This window comes from Anolis sagrei, chromosome 4 (assembly GCF_037176765.1).
Source record: "Anolis sagrei isolate rAnoSag1 chromosome 4, rAnoSag1.mat, whole genome shotgun sequence".
In the NCBI taxonomy this organism is placed as follows: domain Eukaryota; kingdom Metazoa; phylum Chordata; class Lepidosauria; order Squamata; family Dactyloidae; genus Anolis; species Anolis sagrei.
In genome coordinates this window covers 4,754,701-4,769,632 of record NC_090024.1, presented here as the reverse complement: position 1 = coordinate 4,769,632, position 14,932 = coordinate 4,754,701, and the positions used below count along the sequence as shown (strand labels likewise).

The 14,932-nt window shown below is 48.6% G+C and overlaps 1 protein-coding gene across 7 annotated transcripts in view; it reads left to right on the top strand.

The window, feature by feature from the left end:
- Window positions 1–13,312, top strand: part of LRRC24 (leucine rich repeat containing 24) — a 52,326-nt gene extending 39,014 nt beyond the window's left edge. For 5 of the 7 annotated variants that reach the window (XM_067467231.1, XM_067467232.1, XM_067467233.1 and 2 more), the window contains exons 3-5: window positions 4,676–4,954; window positions 6,277–6,445; window positions 10,130–13,312. In XM_067467231.1, coding sequence (XP_067323332.1) covers window positions 4,676–4,954; window positions 6,277–6,445; window positions 10,130–11,166 — 1,485 coding nt within the window. In that variant the 3' untranslated portion in view covers window positions 11,167–13,312. The remainder of the gene's footprint in view (window positions 1–4,675; window positions 4,955–6,276; window positions 6,446–10,129) is intronic. The other 2 variants (XR_010909787.1, XR_010909786.1) reach the window with 2 other exon arrangements.
- Window positions 13,313–14,932: the final 1,620 nt, after the last annotated feature.

Sequence of the window (14,932 nt, the reverse complement as noted above, 5' to 3'; positions counted from 1 at the left end):
ATAAAATCAATACAAACCTAATTCCTCCCTTACATTATCAGTGTTTGCTGTCTCATAGATCTGCTTTTAATACCATTTCGTCAATCCTGCTGGTCTTAATTGTCTGGTTGCCCAAAGGCCTGGTCCCATAACCAAGTCTTCACCCTCCTCCTGAAGGAGAGGAGGGATGGTGATGCTCTGATTTCCCCGGGGAGTGAGTTCCACAGGTGAGGGGCCACCACTGAGAAAGCCCTGCTCCTTGTCCCCACCAGCCTCACTTGTGAGAGTGGTGGGGTCGAGAGCAGGGCCTCCCCAGATGATCTCAAACTCCGAGGTGGGACGTAGCAGGAGATACGTTCGGACAGATACACTGGACCGGAACCATTATTTGAATTTGAATCTTGTGCCAGGTCTCCTGTGTATGTGTACATATACGAGGCGTATTTTTTAAGTAAGGTCCGTTGGAACATAAGTACACAACGAAAGTTTATTTCAAAAAAGTAAATTTATTTTCAGAAAGTACATACTTCACTCTATTTTTCGACATAGTTGCCAAGTTTGTTCAAACACTTATCATAGGCCTGGGTAACAACGGAAAAAATTGTTTCTAAACTCGTTTCGTTTTTAGGGGTCCATTGCATTTCGTTTTTTTAAAAGAATTCCGAAATTTTCCTTTTAAAAATTTCGAAATTTATGAAATTTCGTATAATTACGAATCGATTCGTTAATGGCGGAAGCGATTGCGCAATATGCTAAAAAAAACCTCCAAATGGGACAGGAGGAACTTCTGAAGCTTCCCTCTCCCTCTGTTGTTGACTGTTGGTGTGATAAAACAAACAACAACTATAAAACTTGCACCAGACATGCGAAAATAATTACAAAATAATTTCAAAATAATTTCGAAATAAATTGAAAAAATTGTTTTGAATCTAATTTACTCCTCACACTATTCCTGCATGGCTCAATATTGGATCATAAACTAATTTAAATACGAATTAATAACGAACGAACGAAATTAACGAACGAAACTGCCCAAGCCTATATCATACCTCTGAACCAATTTTAAAATACCCTCTTCATAAAAACTTGCCACTTGCTCCAATAACCAAAAGTTCACTGCCGTCTGTAATCAAAGAAGGGTGACCGGAGCGGTCCTCATCATGGATGTTGTCACGGCCATCTTTGAATTGTCGTACCCACTTACGCACTTTGCTTTCACTCATAACAGTATCACCGTACACTTCACAAATCTGTCGATGAATTTCTGCAGCAGGCAGGTTCCTTGCTGACAAAAACCGTATCACTGAGCGAACTTCACATGCGGAGAGTGAGTTGATAGTCTTCAACATTTTTAAAGCACAAAACAGAACCGTACAGGTTAGCTACAGAGCGTAAATTGAGCACAGTTGTTCCTGAGGCATGCCGGTACACGACGCGCGCGCTCGTTGCGGTATGCGTGCGAACGACTAGTTTCTACAATGAAACGGACCTTACTTAAAAAATACCCCTCGTATATCTATATATATATAAATGCTCTGTGTGTCGTGAGTACGTCAAAAACAAAAACAAAAAACTACGGGGCCAAATGACCCCAAATTTGGCAACAAAACTCTTCACCATCCAAGGTGTGACCATCACTGGAGAAAAAACCCCACAAAAACACCTTTAAAATTAAAAAAGACACCTCCCCTGCCCCCCCCCCCCCCCCCAAGCGTGAGGACACAGCCAGTGTGGCCACCATACTTCACTTTCCCTTTTGCCTTCAGGGGTATAAATAAAGTTGTTGTTATTATTATTATTATTATTAAGTCTGAAACAACTTGGAAGGTGAGGCAGGAGAAGGAGAGGGTACTTAATAATAATAATAATAATAATAATAATAATAATAATAATAATCCTTTATTTATAAACCTCAGGGGGCCATTCTCTTCCCTCTGTTATTTAACATCTATATGTGACCACTTGCTCAGCTGGTTCGAGGTTTTGGGCTGGAGTGTTACCAGTATGCTGATGACACTCAGCTGGTGCTGAAGATGGAAGGCCGACCGGACTCTGTGCCCGATTGTTTCCATCAGTGCCTCAAGGCTGTTACTGGATGGCTGCGTGCCAGCAGGTTGAGGGTGAATCCAGCAAAGACGGAGATCCTATGGCTGAGTCGACCGGGCAGTGGGGACATCCAGCTGCCTACCCTGGATGGCGAGGCGCTACGCCCATCATCGTTGGTCAAGAGTCTGAGAGTCCTTTTGGACCCTTTGCAGACGATGGAGGCCGAGGTCTCCGCTGTGAGCAGAACCGCCTTCTTTCAGCTGCGGCAGGCTAGACGGCTGGCCCCCTCCCTGTCCAGGGACGAACTAGCTACGGTGATCCAGGCCACGGTCATCTCAAGACTGGACTACTGTAATGCCTTCCTCTGTACATTGGCCTTCCTCTGTCGGTGATCCGGAAGCTCAAGTTGGTACAAAATGCAGCTGCTCGGCTTCTTGCGGGAATTCCGATGAGATGCCACATCACCCCAATCTGACTGCAGATGCATTGGTTACCCATTGAGCACCGGATCACTTTCCAAGGGATGGTTCTCACCTTGAAGGCCTTGCATGGTCTGGGGCCGATGTACCCAAGAGACCGCCTCACCCCCTCCCAACCCCAGAGACCCCTACGTTCTGAGGACCAAGATCTATTGGAGGTCCCCAGTGTCAAGACCTTGCGTCTAACAGCAACCAGACGCAGAGCCTTCACAGCAGTGGCACCATCACTCTGGAATACTCTGCCACCTGAAGTCCATGCCTTGCGGGACTTACCAGCTTTCCGCAGGGCATGTAAAACATACCTGTTTCGACAGGCTTTTAATGTTTGATATCGCTGTTCTTAAATTGTTTTAAATTGCTTTTAAATTTTGTTAGATTTTAGTCATTCTTGTAAGCCGCTCCAAGCCCCAGGGGAGTGGCGGCATAGAAGTCCAATAAATAAATAAATAAATAAATAAATAAATAAATAAATTTATACCCTGCTACCATCTCCCACAGGACTCGGTGCGGCTTGCAAGAGGCCGAGCCCAAAATACATCAGAACAAAAAACATAACCACAACAATACAATACAACAATAAATAACTCAATAAATAAACCAAAAACAATAACAAAATATCAGACGCAATTTAAAAACCTGGCAGGGCCAAATGTAAAGATTAATTTTTTTTAAAAAAATGCTGGGCATGACCAGGTGAAAAGGGGTGGATATTTGGGGGGGGGGGGTATGTGGGTGTGCAGACACTTCTAACGGATGAGGGAGAGCGTCGGTGGGGTGAATGTTTATATGTGTGTGATTGCTGGGTAAAATGTAATATCCCCTTCTTTTGTGTACCCTGTGGAACCCTTGGTGGCGCAGTGAGTTAAACCGCTGAGCTGCTGAACTTGCTGACTGAAAGGTCAGCAGTTCAAATTCGGGGAGTAGGGTGAGCTCCTGCTGTTAGCTCCAGCATGCAAATGTGAGTAGATCAATAGGTACCGCTTCTGCAGGAAGGTAACGGCGCTCCATGCAGTCATGCTGGCCACATGGCCTTGGAGGCGTCTACGGACATGGCTGACTCTATGGCTGTTGTAACTCAGGGTAGTTTTCGCCTTGCTCCAGACACCACCACACCAAAGCTGTAGGTTTTATAGTTTATTGAGAAAAAGGCAAAATCAAAACAGAGCATATGAAATGCATAAAATCCATAGGCAGGTCAAAGGTTTAAATGCAAAGACACAGTTCCCAAGATCCAAAGGCAAAAACATGAAGCATAATCCTTTAGCAATGATCAAACAAGAGTCCATGGAATACAGCTGAAAACAAGACCCAAATCCCAGACACAGGAAGCCAGAAGCGTGCTGCTAAAAGCCAAAGTTAATCCACAAAAGTTTGCATGAGAAGAGCTACGTTGAACTGACAGCCCCTGCTTGTCAGCTACAAGGCTAAATACCCTTTGCAAACATGAACGCATTGCGTTGACCCTTGGCCTCCTTAGCTTCTCGCTTGCTGGCCAAGCGAGAGCTTCTCCGGAGCCTTAATTGCAGACGATCTTGCCTGCTCATTAATTCATTATCTTCAAGGCTATGCAACCCCTTATCTTGGTCCAGCTGGACCGGATCACTGTGGGAAGGCAAAGACGTCTCCACCTGGCTGTGTGAGAATTCACTCTCGTTATCAGTCTCACTAATATTCTTTCCCCATGGGAACTGACTGACTGTTTCCCCTTCAGCAGCCCCACCGTCAGCCCTGTCTGAAGCATGTATAGAAATCTGTGACCCATCATCCTCATCCTGTAGAAATTCTGGCTCACAGAGCTCAGTTTCAGACTCAGAGTCAAGCTGAGCCACGACAATGGCTTAGAATTGGAGATGAGCACTAACCCCCAGAGTCGGACACAACTAGATTTACTGTCAAGGGGAAATATTTATCTTTTTTATGTAGCTAGAGTCTGTACGTGCCTACCATCTTCCTCTGTATTGCTCTGTGGTATACTCTGTCTCACTGTGGACAAAATAAAAGAACCCTTTTAATGCTTTTAATGTTTTAAAAAGTACTCATAGCATCAGTTTAATGTATTCTGTTTCAATAAGATCTCTATGGAATTTTATAGAATATATTTTGGCAGAACCCTAGAACGTAGTTTGAGATCTGTTGCTGTAAGCACCTCTGTCCTGTTTTTGGTCCCGCAGACGGTCTTCCTCCAAGACAACGGCGTGACCCAGATCCACCAGCAAGACCTGGCCCCTCTGTGGGGCCTGCAGTACCTCTACATGCAGAACAACACCATCTCGGCCCTGGAGCCGGGTGCCTTCCGCAACCAGAACCGGCTGCTGGAGCTGGCCCTCAACGGCAACCGGATCCACCTGATCAACAGCAGCATCTTCAAGGGCCTGGAGCACCTGCGCGTCCTCTACCTGGCCGGCAACCAGATCACCCGACTGCCCGACTTCACCTTCTGCGACCTGGAGGTGGGCCAGCACTTGGGGGTTGCGAGGGCATGTCTGCACTGTAGAGTTTAACCCACTTTGGCACCCCTTTAACTGTATTTATTTATATACAGTATTTATATTCCGCCCTTCTCACCCCGCAGGGGACTCAGGGCGGATCACAACGCACACAGACATGGCAAACATTCAATGCTGTGCTGTCACACCCAGACTCTATTAAAATAAAACTAAGATGTGCTTCTCTCTTTGTCTGGGCGGAACGCGGGGGTCTTTCTTTAGAAGCTCGAGATTCCCAGCAACTGAGGCTACTACAGAATATTTATTTCTCAAAGCCCTTGCAGACTTGGCACAGCTTGTCAAAGTTACAAAAAAAACAGTCAATTGGTGAAACCATAGAGATGATCTTTCTTTCCTTTCCTTCAGTTACTGAGGTAACTTTTTCCCCAAATGGTAGAAAAAATCCTGGGATCTTTTCACCCTAACCTTGAGCTGCTATGGTTAGAAAAAACAGGTTTTTCCCCTAGCTATAGCTCAAGGTTAGCTTTGGAGAGAAAGTTCAACGGAGACAAATGCAAGATACTCCACTTTGGTAGGAAAAACGAAATGCAAAGATACAAAATGGGGGACAATGCCTGGCTCGAGAGCAGTAAGTGTGAAAAAGATCTTGGAGTCCTCGTGGACAACAAGTTAAACATGAGCCAACAATGTGATGTGGCGGCAAAAAAAGCCAATGGGATTTTGGCCTGCATCAATAGGAGCATAGTGTCTAGATCTAGGGAAGTCCTGCTTCCCATGCTCTATTCCGCTTTGGTTAGGCCACACCTGGAATATCGTGTCCAATTCTGGGCACCACAATTCAAGAGAGATATTGACAAGCTGGAATGTGTCCAGAGGAGGGCAACTCAAATGATCAAGGGTCTGGAGAACAAGCCCTATGAGGAGCGGCTTAAGGAGCTGGGCATGTTTAGCCTGAAGAAGAGAAGGCTGAGAGGAGATATGATAGCCATGTATAAATATGTGAGAGGAAGCCACAGGGAGGAGGAGGGAGCAAGCTTGTTTTCTGCTTCCTTGGAGACTAGGACGCAATGGAGCAATGGCTTCAAACTACAAGAGAGGAGATTCCATCTGAACATGAGGAAGAACTTCCTGACTGTGAGAGCCGTTCAGCAGTGGAACTCTCTGCCCCAGAGTGTGGTGGAGGCTCCTTCTTTGGAAGCTTTTAAACAGAGGCTGGATGGCCATCTGTCAGGGGTGATTTGAATGCAGGGGATTGCTTGTACATAGATATGACCCAACTCAGTGCTGTCTACCATAACCGCATGCCCGGTTCTCCTTTTTTGCAGCGTCTGCAAGAGCTCCACTTGCAGGAGAACAGCATCGAGGCGCTGGAGGAACAGGCGCTGGTGGGTCTGACCTCACTGGCACTGCTGGACCTCAGCAAGAACAATCTGCGCACCATCAGCCGGGCAGCCCTGCGGCCCCTCATCAGCCTCCAGGTGCTGCGCCTGACAGGTGAGTGGAACGAGGGACCAAGGAATCTGTCACTCCTTCTCACCTGTCACCAAGGAGGCTGTCCAGACCTTGAATCGGTGTCTAGCTGCTGTGTCGGACTGGATGAGAGCTAACAAATTGAAACTGAATCCAGACAAGACAGAAGTCCTACTGGTCAGTCGTAAGGCCGAACAGGGCATAGGGTTGCAGCCTGTGTTAGACGGGGTGACACTCCCCCTGAAGACGCAGGTTCGCAGCTTGGGAGTGATCCTGGACTCATTGCTGAGCCTGGAAGCCCAGGTCTCAGCGGTGGCCGGGAGAGCTTTAAAACTTGTGCACCAGCTGCGCCCGTACCTCGGGAAGTGTGATCTGGCCACAGTGGTCCACGCTCTTGTTACATCCCGTATAGACTACTGCAACGCACTCTACGTGGGGTTGCCCTTGAAGACTGTTCGGAAACTTCAACTGGTCCAGCGAGTGGCAGCCAGATTGCTCACCGGAGCGACATGCAGGGAACACACACACCCCCTTCTGTGTCAGCTCCACTGGCTGCCGATTCAGTTCCGAGCACAATTCAAGGTGCTGGTTCTGACGTACAAAACCCTTTACGGTTCTGGTCCAGTGTATCTGTCCAGACGTATCTCCCTCTACGTCCCACCCCGGAGTTTGAGATCATCTGGGGAGGCCCTGCTCTCGACCCCACCGCTATCACAAGTGAGGCTCGTGGGGACGAGGAGCAGGGCCTTCTCGGTGGTGGCCCCCACCTGTGGAACTCACTCCCAGGGGAAATCAGGGCATCAACATCCCTCCTTGCCTTCAGGAGGAAGGTAAAGACGTGGTTGTGGGACCAGGCCTTTGGGCACCCTGACAATTAGATATGGAAACCAGATGGATAGGACTGACAATGTGCGGAAATTGGAACTTAAACTATGAGTCTGTGAAACGCTGACCATCAATGAGTTTTGTATTGATTTTATTGCTTTTATTGGTTTTATTGTTGTTTTGCCGTTTATAATTATTGTGTCCTATTAATTGTTACTGCTAAAATTGCTGTTTGATAACTGTTGTTATTGTTCTTGCTGTTATGTGATGCGGGCATCGAATTGTGCCTTGCTTTTGTAAGCAACCGTGATTCCCCCCCCCCCCCCCCCCGGGGTGAGAAGGGCGGAGTAGAAGCAACCGAAATAAATAAATAAATAAGGAATGAAGGTTCACAAGGTTATGTCCATGAGAGCCAAGAGACCCCCAAAAAATCCCTAACGCCAGCAAATGTGCAAGAACAGGGTATACAGATCCAAGGCAGGCAGAACTATGCCATCCAAAGACAAGGTACATGAATCCCAGACAGGCAAAACTATGTCTCACAAAATCAGAACACAGAAACAGCTTGTCCCTTAGATTCCATGAATTCCATGGCTCTTCCCAAGAGGTCTGTACCTGAACACAGCATTGCTCTCACAACAATTGTATCAACATGAACCACTTTAAAAATCCAAAACTCCCTCCCATGACATCACTTCATTTGCACCTGGTCTCCTTATCTCTGATCCGGTGGGAGAAGTGAGTCCTTAATTGAGTCCCTGTTGACTTACTTACTTACTTACTTACTTACTTAGGCGATCCCTCGTTTTCCGAGGATGATTGTCCTCCAACATTCTTGTGGGTCTGTATGTGGCTGTGGAGCCCTATTCTTGCTCTGCATCTTCTTCCGCAGTGAGGGCATTGGTTTCCAGGTGGAAGGCGGTCTCGGTCGGGGTTGGCTTGACGCGCCTTCCTCTTGGCATGCTTCTCCCTTTCGCCCTCCATTCATGCCTCCTCAAATTCTGCAGCACTGCTGGTCACAGCTGACCTCCAGCTGGAGCGGTCAAGAGCCAGGGTTTCCCAGTTCTCAGTGTCTATGCCAGAGTTAAGGTTGGCTTTGAGACTGTCTTTAAATCTCTTTTCCTGTCCACCAACATTCCCTTTTCTGTTCTTGAGTTCGGAGTAGAGCAACTGCTTTGGGAGGCGGTGGTCAGGCATCCGGACAACATGGCCGGTCCAGCGGAGTTGATGGCGGAGGACCATCGCTTCAATGCTGGTGGTCTTTGCTTCTTCCAACACGCTGACATTTGTCCGCCTGTCTTCCCAAGAGATTTGCAGGATTTTCCGGAGGCAGCGCTGATGGAATCGTTCTAGGAGTTGCATGTGACGTCTGTAGACAGTCCACGTTTTGCAGGCATAGAGCAGGGTTGGGCTTTATAGACAATAGCTTTATAGACAAGAGCTTTAATCTCTCTGGCCTTGACAAACATAAGTTTTCCCCAATTACCTCGGACAGCACTTCAGGTAGGTTCCCATGGGAATGGCCTTCACCGTTCAGCTGGGAACCACCAGGTGAAACCAAAACATTGCTGCAGGAAGATTCCAAAACATTTTCCTCTGGGCCCTCTGAAACTCACCCAGCATCTCCAATCTCATCTTCTGAGCAGTCAGAATTTGGCCAGGCCACAACAGCTAGAGACTTCGTCACACACATGTTCACACACACACCATTATTATTATTATTATTATTATTATTATTATTATTATTATTAAACTTTATTTGTACCCCGCTAGCATCTCCCGAAGGATTCGATGCGGCTTACACAGGCCGAGGCCTCAACAACACAACATAACAATACAATCTAAGCAAATCAAACAACTAAAAACAAAATAAAGCAAAGTAAACAACAGGCACAATACACTAAAACACAATAAAACTGGGCTGGGCCAAAAGGTGGGTACAAGGATTAAAAGTGCTGATGTGACAGGAGGTGTATAACGGGCTTCTAGGGCAAGTGCGATGTGCGGTGTGCAACAATCATTGGTTCTGGTAAAGTGCTTATGGGACTTGGTAATGAGGATTTCCTTATCTGGGAAGGCGCATCGGAAAAGCCAGGTTTTCAAGTTCTTTCTGAAGACAGCCAATGAAGGGGCCTGTCTAAGGTCTTTGGGGAGGGCGTTCCAGAGTTGGGAGGCCACCACGGAAAAGGCCCTGTCCCGTGTCCCCACCAAGCACGCTTGCGACGCCGGTGGGATCACGAGCAGGGCCTCTCCAGATGACCGAAGTGAACGTGTGGGTTCGTAGATGGAAATGCGGTCACGCAGGTAGGATGGTCCCAAACCGTTCAGGGCTTTGTAGGTAAGCACCTGCACCTTGAATTGGGCTCGGAATATAAACGCAGCCAGTGGAGTTCCTTGAACAGGAGGATTGACCTCTCTCTGTAAGGGCCCCCAGTTAGCATCCTGGCTGCTGATCGTTGGACCAGTTGCAGCTTCCGAGCCGTCTTCAAGGGCAGCCCCACGTAGAGCGCATTGCAGTAGTCCAATCTGGAGGTGACCAAGGCATGGACCACTCCGGCCAGATCCGCCTTGGCGAGGTACGGTCGCAGTTGGCGCACGAGTCTCAGTTGTGCGAAAGCCCTCCCAGACACCGCCGACGCCTGAGCCTCAAGCGTGAGCGTTGAATCCAGGAGGACTCCCAAACTGCGGACCTGTGGCTTCAGGGGGAGTGTAACCCCGTCCAGCACAGGTTGCCACCCTATACCCCGGTCACCTTTCCTTGCATACTTCTAAAATATTTCATAGGAATGAATAAATTTATTACAAAACCAATCTTGTTCGTAATTTGGGGACTGCCTGTATTCCAGCATCTAACAGTTCTTCCCTTTGTGTTTTCCCTGGCAGAGAACCCCTGGCGCTGCGACTGCTCCCTGCACTGGCTCAGCTCCTGGATCAAGGAGGAAGGCCAGCGCCTCTTGGGCCCTTTGGACAAGAAGATCATCTGCTCGGAGCCGCCACGCTTGGCCTACCAGAGCCTGATGGACGTCTCCGGCAACAGCCTCATCTGCATCCCACCGGTGGTGCAAGTGGAGCCGCTGGAGGTCACAGCTCGGCTGGGGGATGACCTGCGAGTCTCCTGCCAGGCCTCAGGATATCCACAGCCACTGGTCACCTGGCGCAAGCTGGCGCACTGGCGCTCAGGGGCAGGCTCCCGATCCGGTGGCTCCCATTCGTCGGGTGGCACCTTCGAGCTGAGCGAGCGCAGCGTGGGGGAGCGCTTCGAGCAGTCGGACACAGGGAGTGGGATGCTGTTCCTCAACAATGTGACGGTGGCCCATGCTGGGAAGTACGAGTGTGAGGCCTCCAACCCGGGTGGCACAGCTAGGGTCTTCTTCCACCTCATGGTCAACCTCTCACAGCAACAGCAGCAGCAGCAACAACACCAGCAGCAGACGTCGAGGGGCTACCCAGCCTCGGTGGACATCAGTCAGGAACCCCTCTACGACATGGAGAGCATGGACTTCAATGCCCTCAGCATGGCCACCCAGACGGCCATCGCAGTGGCCATCTCCCTGCTGGCACTGGTGGCCCTCCTCTTGGTCATCATGATCTACCGTAAGCATCGCAAGCGAAAGAAGGCCAAGAAGGAGGAGAACATCCTCTACGTCAATGACTACTCGGACGGGCCCACCACCTTCGCCCAGCTGGAAGAGTACCGGGATGAGCGGGGCCACGAGATGTTCGTCATTGACCGCAACAAGCCCCTCTTTGCCACTTATAAGGACCCTCAAGGTCTGGCCGGGGGTTTCCCTGACCAGCTGCAAGATCAAGCCACCCAGACGCTGGAAGGGGAAGAAGAGCGGCCCCCGGACGCTAACGAACTCTTCGCCAACCAGGGACTGATGTTCCAGCCTCAGATTGCTTATGAAATCCATTGTTGAACCCCAAAAGATGGAGCCTAGATGAGTGGGGTGGACGTGCCCCCATATTATGGAGACCCTTGTAGCCTCCTCCGACCTTGGACTATGGGGGTCCTTACAACCTCCTTCCAACCTTGCATCATGGAGGTTATTCTAGCCTCCTTCCAGCCTTGCAACTTGGAGGTCTTTGGTTTCTTTCCCACCTTGTATCATGGAGGTCTTTGTGGACTCCTTCCAACCTTCCACCATGAAGGTTATTCTAGCCTCCTTCCAACCTTCCATCATGGAGGTCATTGTGGACTCATTCCAACCTTCTACCATGATGGTTCTTCTAGCATCCTTCCATCCTTGCATCATGGAGGTCTTTGTGGACTCCTTCCACCATGAAGGTTATTCTAGCCTCCTTCCAGCCTTGCATCGTGGGGGTCTTTGTGGATTCCTTCCAACCTTCCACCATGAAGGCTACTCTACCTCCTTCCAACCTTGCATCATGGAGGTCATTGTGGATTCCTACTGACCTTGCCCATAGAGGACCTTGCAATCAACCTTCCACCGTGGGGATTATTCTAGCCTCCTTCCAACCTTGCATCATGGAGGTCATTGTGGATTCCTACTGACCTTGTCCATAGAGATCCTTGCAACCAACCTTCCACCGTGGAGGTTATTCTAGCCTCCTTCCAACCTTGCATCATGGAGGTCATTGTGGACTTCTTCCAACCTTGCATGACTGAGGTCATTGTGGATTCCTACTGACCTTGTCCATAGAGGTCCTTCCAACCAACCTTCCACTGTGGAGGTTATTCTAGCCTCCTTCCAACCTTGCATCACGGAGGTCATTGTGGACTTCTTCCAACCTTGCATCATGGTGGTCATTGTGGGTTCCTACTGACCTTGTCCATAGAGGTCCTTGCAACCAACCTTCCACCGTGGAGGTTATTCCAGCCTCCTTCCAACCTTGCATCATGGAGGTCATTGTGGACTTCCAACCTTGCATCATTGAGGTCATTGTGGATTCCTACTGACCTTGTCCATAGAAGTCCTTGCAACCAACCTTCCACCATGGAGGTTATTCTAGCCTCCTTCCAACCTTGCATCATGGAGATCATTGTGGGTTCCTACTGACCTTGTCCATAGAGGTCCTTGAAACCAACCTTCCACCATGGACGTTATTCTAGCCTTCTTCCAGCATTGCATCATGGAGGTCATGGTGGACTCCTACTAACTTTAACCATAGATGTCCTCGCAGGACAATTATTCTTGCCTCCTTCCAGACTTGCAACATGGAGGTCCTCATAGCCTCCTTCCAACCTCCATCCCAGCTTTCCTTAAGGCAATGGTGGAGGAAATCATGATGTTTTGGTGATTAGTTTGTATCCCAGGAGTAGCAGAAGGTGTGCTCCTAAGCCTGTCCCCAAAAAGCAGAACAGTGACGTTACTTCTGGCAGGCGACTGCTGGCGAGGGACCTCCTTGCCCACTCAGTACTGCTATTGCTGTTCCTTGAAGTAAACATTACCAGTCATTCACCCCTTTGTGGAGCATCCTAGATGTTCTTCACCATTTTGTAAACCCCACCAATTCTCTGCTCAGGTGGCAGGTGGCGTTCATTATGGGACATTGAAACGGTGGCCCCTGTTGAACGACCGTGGGTTGCACCTTGAATCCGTGATGTTGATCAAATGTGTTGCTTTCTCGTGGACTTTTGTCATTGAACAGGTGTGGATTTGCAACTCATGGGACGAAAACGATTTGAAGAAGAAAAGCAATTGAAGGCTGGATTTGGGAACGTGGGGGCTTCGAAGGATTTATGACACTGTGCAATGCTTGACCGACTCACGCCTCCCTTCCCTGACCCTTCAGGACACACTGTGGACATAGGAAGCCCTCTTTGCGAGGGGGCAAAACAGGGCATTTCTGTATTTTTTCTCCGTTTTCCTTCTTTTCCCCTTTTGTAATGCGTAGAAACAAGGACACGACCACAGCGTTCATAGGTCCCACGTCCGAAGAAACTACCCATCCGTCACAATCACATCCAATGGTGGTGCTACACAATATGGTTTCCTCAAGGGCTTGGAAGCCGCGAGGCGGCAGGATCTGCCAAAGGAGGAAAAGGCAGAATGGGGGACTTTTCCAAGCAAGGAGATAATAAAACGTAGCTGGCACCAGGGACTGCCAAGGGTCCGTCTCCTTTATTTACTGCAGAAAGAAGGGGGTTGTTTGCAAGCAGGTGTGTTCGTAGGCATGGGCATCACCTCCTGGGTATTTTTCTGCAAATTCACACACTCCAGAGGCAGTTTGGCTGCCATGTCTCAATGCTATCAAGGCTTATAGTTTTACAAAAGTGGGCTGATGCCTCCCCAAATTACAAATCCCAGGGTTCCATGCAGGGCCGGCCCTAGGTAATTTTCAAGTGTAGAATCATAGAATCAAAGAGTTGGAAGAAACCTCATGGGCCATCCAGTCCAACCCCATTCTGCCAAGAAGCAGGAATATTGCATTCAAATCACCCTGACAGCTGGCCATCCAGCCTCTGTTTAAAAGTTTCCAAAGAAGGAGCCTCCACCACACTCCGGGGCAGAGAGTTCCACTGCTGAACAGCTCTCACAGTCAGGGAGTTCTTCCTCATGTTCAGATGGAATCTCCTCCTTGTAGTTTGAAGCCATTGTTCCCTTGCGTCCTAGTCTCCAAGGAAGCAGAAAACAAGCTTGCTCCCTCCTCCCTGTGGCTTCCTCTCACATATTTATACATGGCTCTCATCATATCTCCTCTCAGCCTTCTCTTCTTCAGGCTAAACATGCCCAGCTCCTTAAGCCGCTCCTCATAGGGCTTGTTCTCCAGACCCTTGATCATTTTAGTCGCCCTCCTCTGGACACATTCCAGCTTGTCGATATCTCTCTTGAATTGTGGTGCCCAGAATTGGACACAATATTCCAGGTGTGGTCTAACCAAAGCGGAATAGAGCATGGGGAGCATTACTTCCCTGGATCTAGACACTAGGCTCCTATTGATGTAGGCCAAAATCCCATTGGCTTTTTTTGCCGCCACATCACATTGTTGGCTCATGTTTAACATGTTTAACGAGGACTCCAAGATCTTTTCCACACGTCCTGCTCTCAAGCCAGGCATCATCCCCCATTCTGTATCTTTGCATTTCGTTTTTCCTGCCAAAGTGGAGTATCTTGCATGTGTCACTGTTGAACTTCATTTTGTTAGTTTTGGCCCATCATCTCTCTAATCTGTCAAGATCGTTTTGAATCCTGCTCCTGTCCTCTGGAGTATTGGCTATCCCTCCCAATTTGGTGTCGTCTGCAAACTTGATGATCATGCCTTCTAGCCCTTCATCTAAGTCATTAATAAAGATCCTGATCAGGACCGGGCCCAGGACGGAACCCTGCTTGTGGCACTCCACTTGTCACTTCTTTCCAAGATGAAGAGGAAGCCTTGGGGAGAATCACCCTCTGGGTTCATCCATTTAACCAATTACAGATCCACCTCACCGTAGTTTTGCCTCGCCCACATTGGACTAGTTTGACATGCAGTTTGACACCACTTAAACTGCCATAGTGTAAGCAAACAGCATTCCCCACCCCCAGCTGTGCCAAACAGCATTAGTTCTACAGTGTAGATATATCTCAAGTCCATATATGATCAGGAAAAAAAATCTGGGTTGCTGTGTGTTTTCTGAGCTTTATGGCCATATTCCAATAGCATTCTCTCCTGATGTTTCACCTGCATCTGTGGCTAATGGAATCTTCAGAGGTTTTGTTGGCAGTGAGGCAAGTGGAGTGT